Below are 24,914 nucleotides of genomic sequence, written 5' to 3'. Positions count from 1 at the left end.
CGCCGCCGGAGCCAAGAGCGCCTGGAAAGGGCTTGTGTCAGCCGGCAGAGCCTGCCCTCCCCAGCTCCTGCAGCAGTCTCGCTTGGTTCTTAGCGCTCCCGTCAGAAGAACCATGCGGCGCGGGGTCGGCGATTTCGTCCCATTCAACAGGCTCAGCGGCAAGTCGGTCTAAAGCCTCCGTGTTATTTCGGTAAAATAAAGTTGCAGCCCGAGTGTTAACAAGTCCATGCAACAGGCATTAGTTACATTGATAAAACAGGCTGAGGTAACTAGTTGGGGTTTTTTAGCCTTAGGTGCGCTGCAGAAGGTAGAATCCTTTCTTCCACAAGCTCGATGAAAGAGGGAGAACGGGGGCCAGAAGGCAGTAAGTGACGAATAATGGTGACACAAGACCAGCATCTTAAGCCAAACTGTTGCAACTTTCTGAAACCAAGTTGCCAGCATTAGGACCACCTTGTGTCAAAGGGCAGAGTTCTGTTTAACTATTTTATATTTTTCTGACCAATGCACTTAGAGTGAGATCCTGTCTTAAATCAACCTTTGGTCCAGCACCCTGCCCCTTCCATTGGCCCTTCTCCATGCTTGGTGCAGCCTGAAGTCATATTTGTTGACCACAAGTGGTTGGAGCTGTCCACCAGAACTTCCCATTTACAGCAGTATGGCAGAGGACAGCCCCTTGTTTACCATCTTTTAAAACTCCTTGACTAAGAGTATCTTTCCTGGCATACATGAAGGTTTCTATGTGCCTTTTCCACAGCCACCTGAGTGTAGCAAATTTTATTAACTACAACTTGTATAACCCAAACTTGGAACTCCAAATCGGGAAATTACAAAATGCTTGGGATGAAATCGTATTCTATGAAACCACTTGAGCTCTGCCTATTTGCTATTCTGTGCCACATTTCATTAACACACCCAAACCTTCCATCACCTGCAAATTTCTTGACAAACTACACCACTAACCTCAGCTTGCCTGGCAACCCACCGCCTTGTTTCTCCCTTTCAGATACAACTCCTCATTCACTGTACAAACACTCTCTCTTCCTGTATCAAGTCCTAATTTTGTGTGTGGTGCCTCAGCAAATGCTTTGCCAAACTCCCAAAAGATCCCCCAAGTCTCCTGGGCAGGGGGAAGATAGTTCCTTTCCACAAAAACAAGTCAAGCTTACCAAAGACAGGTAAATACATCAGAAGATTTATCTGGGACTAAATCTGTTTTGCCTTTTGTCCTAGGCATGGGAATTACAAAGTCATATTGTGGGAAAACCCAGTCAGACTAATGGGTTTTCATGGCTTAGCCTACTTTTTTTCCTCATTCTGCTTTCTTTAATATTACTCTTAACAGATAAATGGCTGGGGTTGCAAATCATTAACACTCCCATTTAAGAGTTCAAATGGTATCGCTAGGCCAGCTGTCTAAGATGACACAGAAGAGGATGGAAAAGGATAATTAGATTTCTCCACATATCTGATTCTTAGGAGGTAATTACAGTTCTCCAAGTCATCACATACCAGCTCAGTTATACAATCCTGTTTTGTTTGTTAAACTCGTTTGAGAGCATTTGACTTGAGCTCGCTTTCCTTCTTAGTCATCTGCATCACACCCAGAGAAACAAGCCTCTGAAACACGTACACACACACACACCACACACGGGGACACACACTCATAGAGGTGTAATACATGTTCTCCCACTGACATCTCTCAGCAGCGTGACAGGTCTGAAGTCAGTCACAGGAGTAAGAGAAGTGAGGAGGAGGAAACCTGGGCAGCTGCACACCACTCGTTTGTCTAGGGAATTTTCTTCTTCCACACAACCCCTTCTCCATTCCCTCTGGTCTAATCCCTAAAACAAGAAAACTTTTATTTTGTAGTTTCAAGAACAGTCTGGTCAGTGCCAGCATAGACTTCCTCTTTCTTAATGAACAATACAAGGTATAAGACAACTTACAGGCTTAAAGTAAAGATCATACTATTAGAATGCAATCAGGGCATGAACTCAGGCACCTCTTCTGGCTATTGTGGCTGTTTCTCCATTAGGTAGCCAGAAAATAACAATTCGTTTCCCTCATAGATACCACCATAGAAACAAACAGTGCTTATTTCTAGTGGGGGAGGGAAAGGTATTCAAGTAAAAGAACAGTGTGAAAATTCTTTTGTCACAATTGGAGGACAACTCAATTCCTTCAATGAAAACTCACAAGCCTCCTTTATCCTTACTTGGAAAGAAATGTCTACTTTCATCCTTTACAAAAATTCTGATCAAGAAAGTTTAAAACGCATGTTCATTAGTACTGGTCAGACAGGTACTTTTTTTTTGCCTTTATTATGGTTTGGTTAACAAACCTTAGGTCTCCATATGAAATTCTGCTTCTATTTTTTTTTCTGATGAGTTTTACTCACTTAACCCAAAATTATGCCTATTCTTACAAATGCTTGGCAACATTACAAAGTGCATCAGCGCTCACTAATGGCTAGTAACTTGGATTCCAAACAGGTACTTTCACAGTTTTCTAGATTTCTTCCCATTTCAGACACTCATCTATTATGCATCCCTTGATCAGGTGTTTGTACCTGAATTTAGTAATTTCCCCTGCAAACAAGCAGGAGAAGAGGAAAAATAGGCTTGAGGAAAAACGGGCTCAGACATGGGCACACCATCTGCTTTCTGATATTTGCAAAACAAATGTTGATTTCTACAGTTAGAGATATCACACATTAGCTCATTCGTCCCTTGGCTAGGAGTCGGGTCACTATTTTTTAATCAAATCTCATCACTTACCACCACAGCTCCAGCACAGTTCACGCAAATTTTCAAGTAGATTCTAGGCCTACTCTCAGACATACCAGAATTGGGATTAAAAGCATCTAGCAGAAAGATCTGCTTCCTATTCCTTTCCCTGCCTTCATAGAACATTACTTCTGCTGAGCTTACAAGTCTGGGAACAGTACTGTAAGTTCCCACGGCAAGAAGTTAATACTGTAACAGCGCTTGTTCTCAGGAAGAGTTACTACACAGACAGCAACATTTATTTCAGCAATAGATGGTAAAAGGCTTTAAGTGGAAGAAAAGCACATTCTTTCCTTACCCTTGTATTTTCAACATATGATCTTACCTTGTAAGAGTTCATTTAAAAAAAAGCTCCCATGGGTACTATGCACCACTGGTTTAACTTGGATTGGGAGCACACTTTCAAAGTGAGCCTTCTCATTTTTTCAACTTACCAAAGTTGTGAAATGCTGAATATTCAGGCAAGGAAAAAAAAGCTGATCAAAGCCACTCAGGAAACCAGAAAGACATTAACAATAAAGACATTAACATTTGTCCCACCCATTGCTTGCTGTTTCTGAAATCACATAACCTGATGAAAAGCTCTGAAGTCACAGAGCTCAAGCTAAAACGAGTGCAATTCGGTTCGGACAGAAACTGGTTCCTGGTACCATCCACTTTCCATTTCATTTGAACTGAATGAGCCCTGCCTTGCAGGAAGCCTGCCTTTCCAGAACACTGCCAGGTCCTTCCAACAAAAACCACCCAAGAAGCCCTCGCCAGCTCTCCCGAGATACCATCAATCCGTTGATAACTTCTGCCAACCACCACCACCGGGCACTTGCCAAAGAATGCTGAGGTACAGTTGCTGTGTTTCTGACATTTACTCACCAAGAGCCTAACTCCAAATATGTAATTCATTTGTTTTTGTTTCCAAATGATGTTTTCCTGAAACTCATTCTTTTAAGCCGACATCTGTTCCTTCACTGGATTGCATTACATGAAATGCCTGTGTATTTACCAATTACTCACACATGTACAGCTCATGAAGTTTCTTTATGCAGAAGACAGATGCTTCGGAAAAAACCAAGAAAACAAATGGAAATACCACTACACTATTTCCCAATGCAGATGACTTTTCTCTCTTTTTTTTTTTCTTAGTAAATGCTCAAGTGCAGTATGTAACTGTGACCAAGTTTCTTACCGCTCTTTTGTTTGGATGCTGAACAATTGTATCTCCCATTAGAGTAAGTCTCCGTATAAGAAATCAGCTGTTCTACTTCTTTTTCCCTTTATAATATTACTGGTCACAGAAAGATTAATTTTCTCCTAGTAATAACTAGTCAAGTAAGTTAACTCTTTTAAAAAAAAAAACAAACCAAACCAAAATTCAAACCATTTTGACCATAACTTCTCCTTCAAAATAATTTATGAAGCAGTACCTTTTGGCCTTTTATTTGTATAAATTATACAACAACTATAGTTTTTTTTAGACAATGAGATGAGTCTGTATTTAGTACTTCGATCATCGTTCTCAAGGTTGGAAAAGTCTCTGATACTGATGGTAGGCTCTTGTAAGAAGGTGAAATACTGAAAGAGGAGAAAAAAAAAATTATCTTTTACTGAGTTTTATAATTTACATTGAACTTAACACATTAAGCTTATACTTCTCTTCATCCACTTCTCCAACAGATTTGGGACCTGAAGTCAAGAAAACCTGTTGACCACAACCAGCTCTCGTTTCTCATAACTCCGTACTAAATATATAGAATTAAAATGACTATATAAAAGAGCCTTAGGAAGTGGCAGAAGTTAAAGCAAAATTTTATTGCTTTAAGTCTTCAAGCCCTACTTACCTTATCCACCATTATTCTTCCACCACAGGTAAATTGGCCACTCAGGTTAATTACCTTCACATTACTACTTCAAGTCCTTTAGGCTGTGGTTCCACAGAGCTTTTTCAAAGCCAACTTTAGCATTTCCTCCATCCTGGCTCATTCCTTGCCCATTATACATCTCTCATTTGAGCCAGAAATACTATCAGTGGGACTATGCTACGCATTTTTGGTTTGGCAAGGTGATTTTTAACACAAATCAGTTCCCTGATCTGGTTTGCTGTGGACTCCCACAAATTTCAACAGTACATCTGAAAGAGTTAGAAACATATTGGGCAGGGTTGAAATGGCTTAAGCTCATTTTGTTCCCAAGAGAGAAGTTGCCCTTTGTCTTAAAAAATAAGTAAAGGCATTAACAGAGGATTAAGAAAGGAGCTGAGTATATAATTTGGGAGATTTATACTAAAATATTGTGGGAATCAAATATTTTATATTTCCAAGACAACCGAGTCACAATATTTGTGCAGATTACTTTTAATAAAAACAGCAACTTAAAAACATTGTAGTTTAGAAATGTCACTCCTTAATAAACGCTGAATTTGACTGTGTTTACAAGTGGATTTTTAGTCTGAGTCTGACAAAGATGTCGAGTCTTCTTAATAGCCTTCATTTAGGAAAAGATTTTATGGTCTAGTGAAGTTCACCAGGCTGAGTATCACTGGCAATGGGGTTAAACAACACCAATAAGTATATGAGAGTCTTTACTGTAGCTGCCTCCACACTGAATACAATACTCTGGATCTAGTCTAAAGTGCCGAGTGCAGCCTAAACCCGATTATCCAAACAGCTTTTTATTTCATTCATCCAGACTAGAACGTGCTATCTTGGTATGAGGGTCTTGTGGGAGTCCTTGCTGAAGTAAAAATAAACAGCATGACTTGCTCTCTTACTATCCCCAAATCTAGTCATTTTATGACAGAAAGCAATAGTACTAGGTCACGCAATGTTCGGTAAACCCATGTTGACCGTCTCCAGTCACCTTCTCCTTCATATACCCTGAATTGCTTTTCTAGAGGACTCACTTCCTGACTTTGCCAGGGACCAAAGCAAGACTGACCAGCCTACAGCCTCCTCTGTGGTCCTTCTTGATGGATACAACGTGTCCTTTCCTGCAGTCACCAAGAACACCCCTTGATGATCACAACCTTTCAGAGATTACAGGTGGCCTTCTAAGGACATCAGCCAGTTCTCTCAGCACCCTTTAAGTGTATTCACCCTGACTTGAAGAATACTGAAACTGCTTTTGTCCCTGGCTTGATTTTGAGATTTTTATATGGGGAATAACCAACAACAGTCAAATCAAATGCACTAAATTAATAATATTGACAAAGGAATTAATATGTTCATTATTCAAAAATCAATTCATGCGAAAATCAAAGTTTTAAAGCATCATACAGAAGTCATGCAGTTACACCAAGTAATGTAGTTCTGTATATTCAAAACGTTCATCTACTTTGAAAATACTTATTCTCCAAATTAAAACAGCACTAAAGGATAAGTAAAAGACTTTTGACAGATAGTTTGAAGAGATCCATAAGAATAGAAAAAAAGAACAAGTTAGTTTTTTCCCCCCCTGCCTTGTTCATTCATTGTTCACTCAATCACCAGTTTTATCAATTATTTTAAAAAATAAGGCAAATTGACCACTGAACAAAATGAAATAGATATTAACTCAGATAATTTTCTCAGAGGATAACATTCACATAACTGAATGTTCAGATTACTAACTACTGTTAGACTAGAAATAAACTATTATGTTTGTAAATTCAAATCTTGTCTTATCAATTCCTAAACAGTGCTAAAAGATACACTGAATCATTTCCTAAACTCATAATTTCAAAGTAACATTTTTAGTGTAAGTTTAAATTTTAAATATAGTCTTTCATACTTTATTTCCTCATACCCCATCTGAACAAAAAGATTTACCTTTTTAGATTCATCCAGCTCCTTGCTATTTTGCTAAAAGCTTCAGACCCTGGTGCTGTCATTGCTTCAAAATCAACCAGCTGAAAAAGCAACAAAATAATAATAAAAAAATCTTAAAAATTAGAGAAGTTTTAAGTTCTCTAACTTCAGGAAGTTAATCCTCAAACTTTCTTAACATATAAATTCAACTTTAAAAATAGACACTTCCCTTTGTGATGATATCGAGTTATTTATTTTTTTATATCTTAAGATGTTTATACTGATGGGTCAGCGCTAGAAAATACTGCGTTCAGCCCTTTATTACAATGTCCATATAAAATGGGGATATTCCTCATTTCTACATACTGTATTCTGCTAAATATTGTATCGCATGATTGGCAGGTTTATATTGGACTTCCCAGCCATTCTGTAGTACTTCTTTTCAAGTGCCTTTTCAGGCAAGTTCACACAGCCAAGAACTCCGCGCAACTTCTTATTTCCGCTGTTGTTAGGTTTTCAGCAAAACTATGTTCAGTTAAAAACATTGGTTCACTGCTGCTGAAACATTTAAGCTGACACATGTGTGGTTCAGTGAACTCTGGCTGAATTGAAAGAAGTGTTCTGAGAGCTTGTTACCTATACTCTTGGTAACACAGGAGTAAGCTTACTAGCTAGTCTGTGCCCAGGCTACTTTGTGCCTCATCACCAGTTTGGAAGTCAGCACACATACCAGGTACTAAAAATCTGTGTGGGTTTGCATGTTCTACTGCAACCAACGCTGGAAAGCTACTGTGGCCATGGCTACTGACTGACCGACCAGGCAGTAACAGGACTCTTGACTAAAAGCCTTTGTCTTCAGAGCAGTCTGATAATGCATGCAAACTTGGGACCAAAAATGTCCTTCTAAGGAATCTGGCACAAAATAAATAAAAAAAATCCCAGTTTCCTTCAACTGTGGAGATCAATTTCTTCCAGTGACTGAAAACTTTCCTAAGAAATGGTTTTGTTCCAATTCAGACACTCTCAAATATAACAATATCCCCAAAGCTTCCTGTAAATCAGAAATCCTGCTTTTTGGTAATCCTGATATTCTGCTTACATGCATAACATCAGTTAGCAAAATGCCGTACCCTATTAAATCCTAAGAAGATGCTTAAGAAAACCCACATAAGTCTTTTACCTCAGCTTGAACTCCCATAGAACAGTGAAGACACCCGCTTAATGGCGTACTGCAGAGAAAGCTTTCTTGCTACTAACCAAGTGCAGTTTGCTCTTAAAAGCTACTAGGAGTACATTGCACTGAAAGGACAAACCTCACTGTTTTCAGGGCTTTCTAGAACAAAAGGAAAAATTGCTCTTTCTTTAGTTATCCATGTAGGGTATTTTCTTCAACAACTTTGATTCTGGAATTTCACTGATTCTTCTGACTACATTAAAAAGACAGAGACACTCTCACTCCTCTCATGCTGAAAAGGGAACACAGCTAACAACCCAATAGTTGAATAAAAAAAGGGAAACTCATTATTGAGCAAGGTAGCATAACGTTTAAATGTAGTCACTTAAAATCTAGGACTTATTTTAAATTACGCAGAATACAGATGGGAAGAAGAAAACAAGAGAAACTGCAAATCCATTTCTACTCACCAAGCCCTGAATGCTCTGGAACACACTGAGAGCAAAGACAGAACATTTCTGCTGTGCACCAGAACAGTCACTAATCCTACCCAAGTATTCTAAGAACCCTTCTCAAAGAAAGACAGGAAAAGCAGCTCAGCACACTGGAAACGCTTCAGTTACAAATAAGTAATTACTATGGGACACAAACCGCTACAATCTGACTAACCAGAATTACTGCACATACTACCTCTAAATCTCACCTGCTGTTGGAACAGTGAGGGAATTTTCAAAACTGTCAAGCTGCAAGACACCAGACCACATAGCTAACCAACCACCAGTAAACAAGCACGCAGCCACTCATCATTCCTACAGCTCCCTCCTCACAGCCACAAGTAGTTCTTCCTCCATCAAGGCTGAACCAGTGCGTTTGGATACTTGCCTTGCCTTTCGGGATTTTTCCTGATACTTCTTTTCCACTCGCCATTAGTGCTCCCATGATCACTGAATAAGCTATCACACTTAAAAAAAAATAAAAATAAATAAATAAAAGCCAAAGTGAAAGTCCTTCCATAATGCTATTTTAGACTACAAAACAAAGAGAATATAGTACTGTTTTACAGAAGGCTAGCAAAAATTACCGTGCTAGTTACTTTATTTAAGAAGCAAAAACAAGCATGAAACTTGAAAGCGACATCACTATTACTTTTGAACACCACTGGAATGATGTTATGATCCTGTGGAGCTTAAAGACTGAAGAGCATTTTTTCTAGAGTAGTCAGAATCATAATTTCAGACTTACGAGTTCTTAAGACTCCAATAGAGTGAAAACAAAGCAAACTCCTGTTCCCAAGAAGCTTAGCTGTAGCCCAGAAAAGTTTATGAACTCTACTGCAACACAACTAGAGGCACAGTAAAGCTGCTTAGTTTCTTAACTTTTTTAAATTTAACTTAAGAAACTCAGAATTTCTCTTAATTTGTACATTCTGTAAGATAAAGACAATGTCTGATTACAAAAATGAAATCTAAAGATTTTTTAAAATTTTATTTTCTACAGAACCGCATTTAATAATAAGCTAAAAGATCTTAAGTGCTTTGTGAAACAGATTCGTAACAGTCTTAGATGTAGCCAGGTTTGAATTAAACAAGAATTTCAGTTGAAGAGACCTGTAACATATGGGACTTTACTGTAATTGTTAGGTTCACCAAAGGAAATCATAAAATACACTAAAATATTATTTTAGTAATTTATTCTATTAAAAAACTCCAAAACTTATCTCAAAGTATATTTAATCTTAAATACATGTTCTGATAAAGCTTAAGTGAAATTACAGTGGTGTAACTTAATATGCATTAGGAACCCAAGCATTACAATTTAAAAATTACATTTTTTCAATCCGTGAGCTGAAGTCTATAAATATGGACTACTCATCATTTTAAATCTACATGCAACTATGAATAGTTACCATCAGCCACTACAAACTAGTCTTTGAAACAGTACTAAGTCAGTATTCATAGTCATGCCAGCAGAAGGTGACACACGACTCAACCCAGAGCTTTTTTAGCTTTTTTTGATATTAAAAAATTTGTTAAGATACTGCAACACATTGACATTTTACAGCATGCATCCAAGATAACAGATATGATAAAGACAATCACTAACCTAGATCCTCTTGAAAGTGGCATTAAATTATAGAAGTAATAAACTAATGACAGGATCAAGTTGCAAACAGCATCTACCTCCTAAGCAAGAGAAAAGAAAGTTAATTTAATAGCCAGGCAATACCATATAAAAGAATACATGGGGCTTATGGGATTGTAAATTTTTTTTAAGAACCGTTCCAAATGTGAAAAATATCAAGCGACAAGTTGAAGTCTGATTAACAGATGTTTAAGCAAATAGTTTTGTTATATTTTTAAAATTTAGGTGACACATAGTTCATCTCCACTGTGTTGAAGGATGAAAAGCTCAAATGTAGTCAAATTCTCATTGCAATCCAAATCAACACAAACACAACTGTGCTGCTCAAGAATTCCTGCTACTTCTCATCTTACATGTAGGCACCATGAATCAAATCCTAAGCAACGCTTCTAAGAATGATAACTATGAGAAAAATAAAGAAAACGAGGGAAAAAGTAAAAAAAAGAAGGAAGGATCAGAGAGACTTTGTCTGGTTCTCTAGGACTGCAGCAAGGCATACCAAATTTTGAAGTAAGAGAATTACAGCAACTTCTTATGGTACTCATCCTAATTGGGTTTAAGCAAGGAGTCAGTTTTATTACGTTTTGTCAAAAACTAGTAAAACAGTCACTGTTAAACAGTAGGTATAAAAATAATAGAATTTTATCAGGAATTCATAACTTCTACTAAAAAAGCCTTACCCCCAGCTCTGCAGACAGAATTAGAATTTTTCCTTTAGCTGTTAGATCCTTATATAGCGCATCTATTTCTGCATGATACAGCTGTGTTCTCTCTTCTGTTGTCTGAGTTTCTACCGAAAATAGTATGTTCCCCACTCTGTCAAGTAAATGAAACAAAAAATGGAGGTAAAAAATGTTTTGAAAAGAATATCTTGCATAATCTAATACTCAGGGTACGAGGCAAAGGTACTACAGTTAAATATCACATAATAACCTGTTTCTGTTAATTTTTCCTTAAGCAGGGAATTACGTGCATTGCCTCCCTTTTAGTTAAAAAATAAATACATCCCCCCAGTGAATTAACATTTTGTCATGTTTTAAGTTTGTCTGAAAAAATACATAAAGATTGCTGTCTAATCAGAGGTGGAGTATTTCCACTGAAGAATACCTGAGAAGCAATACTATTTCACTTAAAAAGTGTAGGAAAAAGAAAAATGAAATTTTAAAATATCTTCATGGGCATGAGATTTTTGTATAGAATGTAAAATGCAGTATTAACTGGAAGTACACAAGTTTTGGGAAAAATTCCAATGTACGCAATTTTAATTTCCATAAACCAAAATTTTTAGTTGCTAATGGGACAGAGCTTCTGAGCTTCAGATTAATGCTCCTTCTTCAAGAAGACAAGGAGCCAGTATTCATAAAGTGAGAAATTTAATGTCTCTCCCAAAGTGTGGCCCAAAGCCTCCTGACTGTATTCTCTTACATTCAGGTACTATCTAAATCAGAATTTGCAGGTCGGAGGTCTGCAAACACTTCAAAAATAAAGAGAGTCTCTTCCATTCTTGGATCATAAGAATTTCCATTCAGGAATTCTCAGTCACCGTAACAGACAAGGTCTCACAACAAGAAATGTACTTTGATATGGATAAGATAGAGAGCTTTTTCCCCTTTAAGCATTTTATAGTCTTAAGATAAATAACAAGATCTCTCTTCACTTTTGTGTTATATGTTAGAGAATCATCCATACTCCCTCTTTGTTAGGGAACACAACAGGAATTTTAAGTCCTTGACCAAATTATTTGAGTTATTTATAAAAATGCAACTACTGAAAAACAAAGCCTACTTTATGCAAGTAGAAGTTGCATTTGAAGAGATTAAATGCTAATACTTCATCATTACTTAATGTATCTGAACCCCTAAAAACCTTGAACGTACTTATCTCCTGTTATTGTAATCGTGAATCCATCATATTCTTTCCCTTGATCCTTGAGGCTGGGGACTTTTGTGTTCACAGTAAACCCATCTCTTGTTTTACTGTTAAACTGCTTTCAAAAGAAAGAAAAAAATAGTAACGTTAGAGTGAACGGAGACAAACTGCCTAGCTATTGTTTTGAAACACCTCAAATACACAGAGCAGAAACAAAAAATGGACAAACTGAGGGAAGAGGACAAAGAGTTACTGTCAACTACATTATTTCATTTATTCTTTACTTCCTACTGAGTGGAAACGATAAATATTGACTGAGGCACACTGACATTCAACTTTGTAACTATATAGCAAATATAAAGAGGCACCGTTTATGAAAAGCAACTCTACAAAGCAGTTTCAGTTGTACAAATCTCTCCTCAAGTTGCCTGTGGTTAGTAGCCTTTTGGTGTAACAACGTAAATGCAAAAGCAGGAATTTGAAAGCCTGTTTTATGTTTATAGAATCACAGAACAGTTTCAGTTGGAAGAGACCTTCAGGATCATCAAGTCCAACCTTCATCCTAGCCCTACCAACACCACTAACCCATGTCCCTCAGCAAAACATCTACCCATCTCTTAAATACCTCCAGGGATGATGACTCAACCACCTCCCTGGGCAGCCTGTTCCAGTGCCTGACAACACTTTCAGTATAGAAATCCTTCCCAATATCCAACCTGAAACTCCTTTGGCACAACTTAAGGCCATTTCCCCTCGTCCTATCAGTTGCCACTAGAGAGAACAGACCAACCCCCCATCTCGCTCAATCTTTTTCCAGGTTGTTGTATAGAGCGATCTGGTCTCCCCTTCTCCAGGCTAAACAGCCCCAGATCCCTCAGCCATTCCTCATACAACACGTCAGAAGCAGCTGCACTAGTCTCAGCGTGGATTCCAGAATACAGCTCACAGCAACAACTACTCAGCTGTGATCCAGTTTCAATTAATGTTTATCCTCCAGGAAAAATATCACAAAGTTTAAGAATTTTACAAAGCTACATTATCTAACTATAATACTGCAGCCGAAGTGTTGTATAAACTAGGCAAAACTGGTTTTAAGTAAAGCCAGAAGGCCAACTTCTGACATACATTATCCAGCTACTCAAATAACCAGACACATCAGTATTAGCAGACATTCATTTTACACAGGCACTATTAATGACTATTATGCAATAATGTTGAATGAATTATTCAGGCAACTATTTATTTTAAGATAAAATTTATGATTCAGGATGCTTTGTTTAAAGAGAATTTGCATTTATTTCAAAGAAACATATCTAAAAGCCTCTCATGAGAAAATGCATTCCACTTTGATAAAATTTGGAACAGTATATAGGAGATTCAAACCAGAGTAAAATGTGCAAGTTACGAGAACCAGAAAGAATATTCGCTACCAGTTGAGACATTTATTTTGAATTAAGTCATGTGTAGTCCATTATGTTTATATATTTTTATCATCATCTTGGAGTAACCTATATTTTTAAGTCCACTAATAGCATTTTTTCTGGCCAACAATTCAACAGTAGCCGTATCAGGTGCTCCTCAGAGCCTTATTTGCACATTTGTGTGTCAGTAGGGAACATTTATTTGTCTGTCCACCCCAACATCTACTCTACCTCTTCATCACAAGTTTTTGTTTAGGTTAAGTGAGTATTCACTTGGCTTCATCTTCTAAGGCCCAGAACAAGACAGTAATATACAAAGGACCTCCAAAATTATGGTGTGTTCCTTGAAGACACTTACATTAGAAACAGATACTTAAAAATCCCAGAAAAATTTAGTGCTTGAACTATGTAGCTTCTGTAAAGATATCTGTAGCGCACAAGTGAATGAGCACTTCTATGAGAAGAAATCCAATCCCGGTCTATCAGTAGTAGCAGCAATGTATTTTCAGACAGCTCTGTTCCATGGCAATCTGTCAGCTGCAATGTGCACACATCCGATAAGAAAGCAATGAGTTTGTCTCTCTTTAGAATGACTGTTTTTCCCAAATTTTGTTCCATTCTAAATACATTCCTGTCCAATCCTTTAAAAAAAATGTTTTGTAACAGCATTTCCCCAAACTCAAATACTTAAAACACTGCTCATCCTAGATTAATTTGGGGGAGTATAGTGAGGGGGGAAGACCTTAAACTTGGCTCATGCCTTATTACTTATGAATATAAATCATTTTGCACATCATATTTGCAAAGCGCTTCTACAAAGACCACTGCCAGTCAGAAAATCTGCAGTTGCCTCACTCCTTCTCTGACAGTCTTTCAAAACTCAAGAATGTAAACCAAGATCTCATTTCAGATGTTAGTCACTAAGGAAAACTACTCCTCTGTTCACCCCTGCCAGTCTCAGCACATACAGACCTGCCCCAAAGAACCGAGAGTTTCCATGTTCCTCATCTTTCAGACACACATCTTGGATTTTTTTTTTTAAAAATTTTTTTTTCCTTTGTACTACACAGGCATACTGTGAGCCTATTATGGTGGATCATAGCACAAACCCTCCTGGCTGACAAGGTCCAGCTTCAAAGAATTACCTTCAACTCTGTTTTCTCTTAATTTCTTTACAATTCACAGTTAGGTCAAGCCTTTCGAATACACATCGCACCTCTGCATATATCAAAGGGAAACTCATATCTTACATAAGCAGATTTTATATAACCTGAGTTAGCGTTTCCAGTGTTTCGATTCAAGCTTATATATGGCGGTTATATTCTGAGGAACTGGATATCTCCCAGAATACGTTTCATTACTTTTAGCATATTTCAAAGTTTAATTTACCTTCATTATGGGAAGAAGATCTTCTACCTTGTGCACCTTTTCCAAAGCTTCTCGAACTTCTAATAGTCCTTTTGGATTATTAGCACTAGGAAAAAAAAAATGGAATCACAATGGTTGAACACACACAGCACTTCTTGAAATCCATCTAGCTTTAACCTAATTAGCTATAGTGGAATAAGTTATTGAAAGTTATTTAATTACTTCTTTTCTGAAAGTTAGTTCCTTCACATTTGGCCAGATGCTCTCTTATTCTTCAAAAAGTAATTTCCTCCTGTATCAGTTCAGCTGACTTTTTTCAGCTTCAAGCCTCAACCTCAAACTTCAGTTTTATATCTTATTCAGTTACTGTTGGCCACTCTAAAGCACAAAACAGTGTTTGTATGCGTGCATCTATGCAAGGGGTTGCTGATGAAGCAAGATGGAAGAATAAAGTTCATGTTAGAAATATTCTCAAAATGTATGCAACTGTGTAGACTCAAAGGTCTCTAAATACTACAGATGCAGGCACAGTTGGATTATAGACAAACCTGTTGAGCTAGTGCTCTAGTATTTATTAATTGTCATATCCAGATCTTAAGAACAGAATTATTTTAAAAATCACAGCACAAATTGCTCTCGTTTAAGGTCAAATGTTGCTGGCTCACTCTGACCAAAGTCAGAATGGAGAATTTGGAGAATGTGTACTCTATTCTATCAGGAGGGAACCCAACATCTTTAATAAATTGTATTTTTGAAAGAATCAGGATAACTCAAGTCAAAATTGCAGGTAGAAATTCAACACCATTGTTAGTTTCTCAGTATGCTGTAATTCACAATGGTTCTTCCTATTAGTTTAAGTTTCTTTACATAGTAGTGAGTAGGATTTTGGATTTCAAACAGGAAATAAGACAATTATAGATACTAAGAAAACTAAAACATACTAAAGAAAATATCCCTCAGACTTTCAGAAATTAGTATTATCTAAATTTCAAATCAGTATTACCAGGGGAGCAAGGAGAAAAAATATAAACAAAAAACATAATCATATCAGTAATTTACCCATGATAAATAAGGATCCTATCTTTGATAAAATGAAGAATTTTCTCAAAATATTCCAGGTACCGCATGTTAATGACCTGCCCCCTACAAAGAAAAGAAAAGGTTTTTTTCAAGTCTTATTTTTCAATACAACATTTCAGGGGTAAGGCACAAAAATTATTTGTTGACATTAGACAGAATGTTATCCACCGATACTTTGTAAATTAAAGGAAAGAACCAGAGGTTTGTCTGAGGTGGTGAGTTGCCCTTCCTCCAATCTGAATACAGATTCCACACCGAACTTGTAAAAGCTCATGTATCATTAGTGTTGTTTTCTGATAAATTACATTTCATGCATGTTCCTCATTCCAGTGTGCCCATGTCCAGTAAATCTTATCTATATGAGAATTATCCATTTGTACAAGGATATAATCTTAGACAGTTATTCATGTTCGTGGATATTGCAGAACTAGGAGAGAATTCTCAATCTGCACACTGATTTACTTTGAGAACCAGCACTCTCCAGTTTATATATTTGCCAACATATTTGCTTTGACTCCTAACAGTTACAAACAGCAACTGCTAAAAAACCCCTCAAAACAGTGAGGTTTTTTTCCTTTGACTACTAAGGAAGGAAAAAAACCCCACAGATGTTAAAAACTTGGTAGAAGCTTGCTAAGATTATAATCACTCAGAGAGGAAAAATTACATACCATTATTGCATTTGTAGATGTCCTTCCTCTTCTCCCAGTCTACAAAACAAGATTTTATAAAGCAAATGTTATTGCTTTCTGAGGAAGCAAAACCACTGTCAATCACAGGAAGGTGTGTACACCTAGCTTTTTTTCCCCACTCCAAGTGATTTTTGGCAGCTTAAGACCCTGTCTAATGTCTGACTCAGCCTCACACTTTAGTAGGGTTAGCCTAGAATAATGGCAGAATTGGTCTTTAAATACTGAACAGATTTAGAACACACACATATATATATGCATATAGAAAAGGGAGGTAGGGAGAGCAGAAGGATGAAGACAAATCTATATACATAATTTGCCCTTGTTGTACGTCCCATCATTTTCCATCTGTATTAAAAAAAGTATCTGTACAACAGGCAGAAGCGTGTCAGTATAAGGAACTGGATCTTCCTGCAGTGGTGTCTTGGAAAATACATCCAGATCAGATCTATCATTCTGTAAGGCCATCTAGAAGCAGTAATACCAAGAAAAGACTCTTGGTGGGTGGTCAGAATCACTTTATGTTTATTCTCACTCTTTCTCCTAATAAAACTACCACCAAGAATTCAAAAGGAGCAGTGTTCCAGAGAATGTCTTAAATTTTTTTATTAGAGCATTGAGTATATCATTATTGTTTAGCTGATCTCAAGTCTTGTTTTGCTTATGAAAATAACTTCAGTTTTCATAAACATTTTCTTGACTTTAAATGAAATTGATGACTTTGATCTTTAAGGCAGAAACAAGATAGCCAAAGTCTCACTTGTCTATAGACCCAAGAAGAAGTAGTAACAGCTGATACACTTGCATCTTGAGAACGTTAAGATCTGGAAGTCTACCAGGCACTGCGAAATGCAAGATGTTTCTAATATATCTTTAAGAAAAGGTCCCCAAATTGACTTCAAACAAACAAACAAAAAATTGTTTTCTGACACTCTTCAAACTTTTTGCCACTCTGTAAAAGAATCTTTAGTTCGGCAGTCACTCAATGCTACTGCCTCCATGATAAAACTAATTTGACAGGAATCACTGAACAATAAATGAAAAGAATTCTGAGTAAAGAAAAAGGTTATATGTCAACAGACTCTAATCCAAATATTTGTGCACACAGAAGTTCCTGGTGTACAACTTAGACCAAACAAAATCTAGAGACAGTTTGAGCTCAGTGTGATCGGATGTTGCGAATTACAAAGGAACACACAACTGCTATTGTAGGAGTTTTCAGAATCAAAAAAGATGCAATCACCATTCAGTAGCGAAGTGTGATCAAGCCCTAAAGCAGAATATTTAGGCTGTTTGAAATCTATTGCGCCTTCCAAAAAAGTGCCAAACCAGCAACTTTCAGAGAACCATTACCTAGCTATCCAAAAAAGTACAATCAAAACACTGATAAGATCCCCAAAAGTCAAGGCTAAACCAAAACCAAATATAAGAATTAGTTACTGTGAGTCTAGCATTCTAAATGTTCATGAAGTTTATTTCAGATTGCTATGAAATCACCAAAACAGCTGCAACAGTAAATCATGACCTTTGCCAGCATTTTCTGACGGAAGGAAAACAAGTAAAGTACTTCAGTCAGTGAAAAACAGAGCCGCTGACACAGAGATCCTGTACAGGGACACATTTCCCCAGATTAAATGTTCCATGTTATTTTCAGCATAGTAATCATCTGTTTGAATGCCCTTCTGCCAGCACAGATCACCTAGAAATTCAGCGTTTACTCTCTCATTTAAAATAAAACCAGAATGAAGCAGATGAAGTATGGAATGCATCCTTGTTTCAAAGTACAGATGGTTATGGTTTCTGCTGCATCACATGTGTGAGAAGCAAGAAACGCAGCAAGCGCAAAGACGGACAGAGATTGTAACGCTTGGCCTGAGGGAAGACAGAAGCCTAAGCATAAGTCTGTTCAAGAAACGGCACAAAGAACAACAGAAACATTTAGGTTGGCAGAGACCTTTAAGATGATCGAGTCCAACTGTTAACTGAGGACTGCCAGGTCCACCACTAAACTATAGAATCATAGAACAGTTTCAGTTGGAAGAGACCTTCAAGATTGAGTCCAACCTTTATTCTAGCCCTATCAACACTACTGAATCATATCCCTCAGCACAACATCTACTCGTCTCTTAAACATCCCCAGGGATGGTAACTCAAACACCTCCCTGGGCAGCCTGTTCCAATGCCTGACAATGCTTTCAGTAAAGAAATTCTCCTAATACCCAACCTGCACCTCCTCTGGCGCAACTTAAGGCTGTTTCCCCTGATCCCATCAGTCACCACTAGGGAGAACAGACCAACCCCCGTCCGTTAAAACCTCCTTCCAGGTAGTTGTCCCTGAGCATCCAGCAAAGTAACTGCTGATCTGCACTGGAGTTTGACACTACATTGTATCCACTCCCTAAAGTAAAGCAGAGGCTGCTAAGGTCCATTCCATGGAGTGGAAGGAAGAGCCAGGGGTAAATTCTCATTAGCCTCCGTATGTGAACATTAGTATATCACTGTTTTCCTCCACCTGAAATAACTCCTGAGAAGGCTTTGCTTCCCTTATCCCTTTTTCCACACGTCTTCTTAAAAAAAAGAAATAGATATAAAAGCAGAATGACAGATCAAAGATTCAGTACTTCCCATAAGGGAGGGGGGAAAAAAAAAAAAAGAAAGGATGATGAAACCTGGCTACAGATTTACTTACACAAACACAGTCTTCTCCTGTGATTGACAGTGATGTCGCCACATTGAGTCTCTCAGATTTTACCACATCATGGATGTGGCAACGCCACAACTACAATACCAAGTCTTGCAGCATGGGAGAAGATGGAACGTACAACAGCGGTTGAATCTTTTAAATTTTACCTTTGTTTGAAAGTGCAACCTTTCACAGGCTACTTATTCTGTCATTTTTGCTTTACTTTGGCCTAAAAGAACTATGTTTTTCCTCTCTATTGTAGATTGGTATTTAAGCTAATCAACAGCATTGTTTCATTACTGCTGCCATTGTCTCTGAGAAGCAGTATTTGCAAAAACTATAGCTGTGACGAACTTTACCTTAAATGTAAAAATTAGCTTATTTGGGAATGAAAAATGGCACGTAAAATATGCATCTTCTGGATCTTAGGTCTTGCTATAACTCAGTTGTACAACTGAAATCAAGGAAAAGGAGGAAATGGCATGAGGAAAAATCTGAGATGCACAAAATCCAAATGTTCCATTAGAAAATATAAAATAAATATTAAAGCAAAACAATAAGCACATACACACTCAATACTGTAACAAGGCGTTTCATAAATAGCTCATATGTTTTGGTACAATCCTGTAGTGCGTGCAAGAAGGATGTTTGGTAAAACTCTCATACCTGATTAAGTTAATGTGATTATTGAAACCTCTGCTAAGGCTTCGGGCAGGCATTTGGTCCAACCAAAGCACAGGCTGGTCAGGGTCAGCTATCCTGCAGAGGCAAAGGACATTAATGTTGGCACACATATCACTACATGTATCATTTTTAATCAAGCTTTGTTCACACACAGAATTTTAGGCAAAAGCTAGAATCCAGAAGAGATCATAAAACCCCAAACTTTTGGATTGAAACGCATGTATGATTTTCTTAATTAAAAAAACAACTCGTAAGCATTTTATGTCGCTGGAATTGGAAACCATTAGTTTTTTGTTAGTCTAAGCTGCAATGTATCCTACGGTCTTTCATAGCGTTGCCTCAGCCAGAAAATGCTATTCCCAATTCTTTCCCTCTTTTAAAAAAGAGAAAGAGAAATGGAGTATTTTCAGAAGTGCACTACTTGTATCTGAACTATCCTGCTTGTATCAGAACACTTTTCAGTTACAGAGTGGTAGCAAGCATTCATTTTCTCCTCTGTGACTTCAGCCTTTTGGCTAACTGAAGCACTCCAAGATAAGGCTTGCTCTCTTTCTCTTCTTCTACCATTACCTTCGCCACTTCACAGCAATATCAAACATATCTCTCCACTGCATCAGCCTGGTTTTCCCATTCATCCGAACTTTTGAGTTTGCCCAAGTCCTCTGCACAGCCTGCATTACCTCCAGAGTGGCCAGTCCCATTGCTGGGGGTGGGGAACAAATAGAAACAGAAAACTAATTAGAGTCAAACACTTTTTTTTTTAAAACAAACAGGAAAACTGAAGCAGGAAAGTGATGTATTTATAGGAAAAGAATTGCTAATGTCAATAAAATTTGGGTGATCGTGACTTCCAGTCCCCAGCCAGGTCAAGAAAAGGCTGACATGATTATTTTAAACTTTTTGTCTGTTTTGTCAGTAACAGAGCATAAAACTAATTTGCAGATAGCAAAGGTACAGCATTAAATTATCACCACATGGATTTTTATTTCTTTTTCCACTAAAATTTCCAGAGCATTTTCAGTTTACCTCTATGTATTCTTTTGTTTGGAAGAAATCCTGGTGTCTCATACTGCATCATGGAACCCAGATGGTCAGCTACACATACGAGTTGTTGCACATCAGGCTTATAGCTTTCAAAATTCTGAAATAACACATCTCTTAAAGAGGAAAAAAAAGGTGCATCAGACAACTTGGCAACAAAAGTCCTGAAAGTTGTAAAATACCGATTTGTTTGTCTGATAATCAATGGAGTGTGAGAAATACTTAAAAGCAGCATGAAGAACACTCATTCCTCCTCCCGCACCACTGAACACACACACTACACGGCAGTTATACTCAGTAACTCAAATCATCCTGGCTCTGCTGAACTCAGTGGCAGATCTTAGTACCATCACAGCCAGCATTTGACCTTCAGACTTGCTCATAATAAGTAACCTAAATAAAGTTCACAGGTAATACATTATCTTTCAGTGTTATACTCACTCTGAGCAACATTAACACTAAATAAGAAAACTACATGCACAGAAACTGGAAGCCTTATTCCCAGCCTCTCCTGTAATCCTTTAAAAGCTTCTTATGCTAAAAAGGAAGATTTTATTCCATACACAAAAAAGCCATAAATTTTTAACTCAGCAATTTTTTTATATAGACAAAGTGAATATATGAAAATATATCTAGAAATCAGTTTGCAACAGGAAAAAATTCTCTTTCCTTTAGCTACACATTTTTGAAGACTATTCTAATAAATCCCCTGCTTTGTTGACTGAAATCATCCACCTCCTGAAATAATGGTTATCTAAATTACTCCAGAGAATACTTTTTCCCAGTGAAATCCAGCTGTCGTTAAAAAAAAATAATCTATTAAGTATCTAGGGAATTACAGCTATAAGAAAAATAAAAACACACATTGAGAAACTGTAGTAAGGATGCTCCATAATGTTACATTGAGCATCCCAAACGTATCAACTCCTTAACATTAATTGCAAGAAAAAAAGACATAGAATAGTTAATTAGTAAGGCTATAGAATATGAAACATTATGGGAATGTTATTGATGATGCGAAGACAGAAGTGAAGAATACTCTTCTAAGTTTAGTCACTCTTTAATGAGCTAAACCGAGTCCAATCTCTATGATTTTGAGAAGAATTTATACATTCAGTGGAATTCACTTCCATATAGTATTAAACATTTATGCTGTTATAATGCCTCAGAAGAAAGTTTTTTTAAAAAGAAAAGAAAACACACCTGAAAAAATACTTTTGGAGTAAGATTTTAAAAAAATTGCTCACTTTATATGTGGCTGTAAGCCTGGCTGTTCTTCATAATTTTCTATAAGAAAAGGAAGATTTTTGGCCCAGTGGTCCTTGAAATTTCCAGGAAGATCAATATCAATATTATACTCTGTAAGAGGGGTATCCAAATGAGCATGCAAGTATCTAGAATACTCTGGAGGAAAAGAAATAAAATTAAATATCATTTGCATAATCAGCCCATTTATGTAATTACATAAAAACAAAACCCAGATTCTATGCTTGTCGGTTATCCAATATGGCTTTAATAAGTCATTACTCTTAGATAATTTAATTTTGCTATTAGCTAATTTCCAAGACAGAAATAACTCTATTTCAATTGAGTACTCTTTACCATCGTACAAAATATATATTTCTTTTGTGGCCCTAGTTGTTAATTGTATGAAGAAATAAGCATCAGTGTATATTTCTAAACAGACATACTCAACTCTGTTCATGAGAACATATGACAGTTTCTTTAAAATGGCCATAACTAAGAGGATGCTTGCACTTTTTGGGTTCTCGAAGGATTTAAGAAAAATTTTTTTTAAAAAAAGAAAAACAATTCCAACTTACCTCGGAGGTATTTCACTTTCAGATACTCGGGGCTGGCCTTCTGACCCGGCAGTGGATCATTTAACATCACTTTAGTCTGAGCTTTTATGCCTTCATAAAACTGTCCCATTGCAACATGGCTGAGACCTTTCATGTACTGGCATACCTCATTGTATGGTTCTAGCTGCAGGCATCTCTAGGAGATTAAAGGGACAAAGCACCCATAAATCAAGAGAAATAATGAGTATTTTCAAATTAACTACTCTGTTTGGTCAGAAGACTGCATGAAAATATCTACTGATTATTAAGAACCACTTCCATCGCAATTTTCTTAGAAATGATGCTGAGCACTGAAATTGCTAGCAAATGTTAAAAAAACCCTTATTTCCAGTTTCATCAAAAGAAAAAAAAAAGGAATTGCCAGTGCAAATATGCTTTTGCTCACACTTTATTACAACAATAGATCATATTTGCTCCAACAATACTAGCACTACAGAGGCTTCAACGTAAGTTGAATGTAATTAGACAAAACATACTCTTGACAACATTAGTAACAAGTAATTTTTGGCATATATATCATGCCATTCTTCCATCCATATCTTTACTAGATCATGCATTGAAGTATATTTTCAATTACATCAGTATCTACAAATTGTATTATAGAAGTTGAACATGTAATAATGCATAGAAAGTGTTCTCCTTGGGATAAGCAGATACTCATTCAGAAAGAGGTGTAATTGTTTCCACGTCTTAACTGCATTCTTCATTTTAACGATACAGACATACAATTAACATAGGCCTTTATTTTCTGTCTACAAAATGAGCCCATTATTTAACACAAATGGAGAGGGGCAAGGTTTTGTTTAACTATGGAAACATGCATGTTTTTATAAGCTAAATAAATCACAACATATTCTGTGCTTTTCAAAACAAAGAAAATATCTCAAAAAGCTAGACGAATATTGGAGATTTGCATGTTTAATTTAAGCTTAAAGTTACAAAGAAGATTACACTCCTTTTGCCATCAGATATGAAAAAACTTTAGGTCTCAACCCAAGCTAAAATGTTAGCAAGAACATAATTGCCAGATTACAAAAAAAACACAACAAAAACCAGGTAAAACATTTCAACCAGATCCTCGTTCCAGAAAAACTCCATTTTTAATTAAAACCTGTAAGGTTTTTTATATCTTTTAAAATAGAATTCACAAAAAAATCATTTTAGTTCAAATTCACTTACACATTTGGAATGAAAAGCTTCGACGTTTGTCCATTTTGTTGCACTTTTTGAATACCAGTCCTTGTTAAAACACTGTAATTTTGTATTTACTTTGTGCCTGCTTACCTTAAAATTCTTTAGTGCTTCATCTAAGCTACCATGATGATAAAGCATCATTCCCCTGAGCTGTAACGTCTGAACATGATTTTGATTTAGCAGCAAAGCCTTCTGGAAGCTCTCAGTAGCAGCATCGAAGTTGCCAAGTTCTCTAGGCGATTTCAGAAAGTGGAAAGAGCAGAATATAGAAGGCAACAGTGACAAACAAGAATTACTTGTTAAAAGTTGTTTTAACACATCCAAAGGGGTTATCAGAGAAGAGGAACACAGTACTAATGGAAAATTTCTTTAACAACAGTAGTAATTCTGCAACTGTTCTTCTTCAGTGGTACTAAGAGAACGGCTGCACAGAGTTTTGCAGTCCCAGAAACGTGCACTCCAAAGCACAAGCCCATGAGAACACAAATCTTCAAAATCCTCAGTGGATGTAAATCATAAACATGGTATTTCTTCAGAAACTTATAGAAACAAAACTTCCCCAGAAAGCATTCTTGGAAAACACTATCTATGACAAGTCTTTTTACCTTCTAAATAAATACATGGTTTTAAGAACGTACTAAGTACTTAAATGCTGAATAATAAGAAAACATGTGATGTTCGAAAGCTGAAAATAAATAAAAATGTCTTTACTGGAATTAGTCCATATGCAAGACAGCTTTTATTAAAAATAGTCACAGGGAAACTACTATAAAAAATTAAAACAGAAATAGTACACAATTTAATTTTTCTTCCATTTTTTTATCCATTACACTGATTTTTTTAAGTTTGAGATCATTACATTCCTTCCACATAAAATTATGTTAGATGAAATTAATCCAAACAAGAGCAATGCTAGAAAAAACAAACAAGATTTACTAGTTCTAAATATATTTGCCAAAAGGATTTTTTTAACAGAATGGCGATTAACCACAGCTCTTTAGTTTCAAATAAATGCATGAACATCGAAGTTGCTAGTTTTGAAGTAGAAATTAATAGGCAAAATGCTATAACGGGTTGTACAGAAGGACAAATCAGAATTGTCTACTTCCACCATGAAAAGAATTCTCTAAAAATTATTT

At 36.7% G+C, this 24,914-nt stretch overlaps 1 protein-coding gene across 1 annotated transcript in view; it reads right to left on the bottom strand.

Annotated features, from left to right (window-relative positions):
* Positions 1-4,209: 4,209 nt before the first annotated feature.
* The window catches only part of TTC13 (tetratricopeptide repeat domain 13), a 38,272-nt gene continuing 17,567 nt past the window's right edge, over positions 4,210-24,914 (bottom strand). Inside the window, exons 10-23 of the mRNA XM_009866703.1 lie at positions 23,866-24,007; positions 22,543-22,717; positions 21,967-22,123; positions 20,705-20,835; positions 20,249-20,381; positions 19,661-19,753; positions 15,602-15,685; positions 14,564-14,648; positions 11,762-11,871; positions 10,565-10,700; positions 9,846-9,925; positions 8,625-8,703; positions 6,590-6,669; positions 4,210-4,358 (exon numbers count right to left, since the gene is read on the bottom strand). Coding sequence (XP_009865005.1) covers positions 4,235-4,358; positions 6,590-6,669; positions 8,625-8,703; positions 9,846-9,925; positions 10,565-10,700; positions 11,762-11,871; positions 14,564-14,648; positions 15,602-15,685; positions 19,661-19,753; positions 20,249-20,381; positions 20,705-20,835; positions 21,967-22,123; positions 22,543-22,717; positions 23,866-24,007 — 1,609 coding nt within the window. The 3' untranslated portion in view covers positions 4,210-4,234. The remainder of the gene's footprint in view (positions 4,359-6,589; positions 6,670-8,624; positions 8,704-9,845; positions 9,926-10,564; positions 10,701-11,761; positions 11,872-14,563; positions 14,649-15,601; positions 15,686-19,660; positions 19,754-20,248; positions 20,382-20,704; positions 20,836-21,966; positions 22,124-22,542; positions 22,718-23,865; positions 24,008-24,914) is intronic.

The sequence above is a fragment of the Apaloderma vittatum genome, unplaced genomic scaffold, assembly GCF_000703405.1.
Source record: "Apaloderma vittatum isolate BGI_N311 unplaced genomic scaffold, ASM70340v1 scaffold15363, whole genome shotgun sequence".
Lineage (NCBI taxonomy): Eukaryota > Metazoa > Chordata > Aves > Trogoniformes > Trogonidae > Apaloderma > Apaloderma vittatum.
This window is presented reverse-complemented; position numbering and strand designations above follow the sequence as displayed.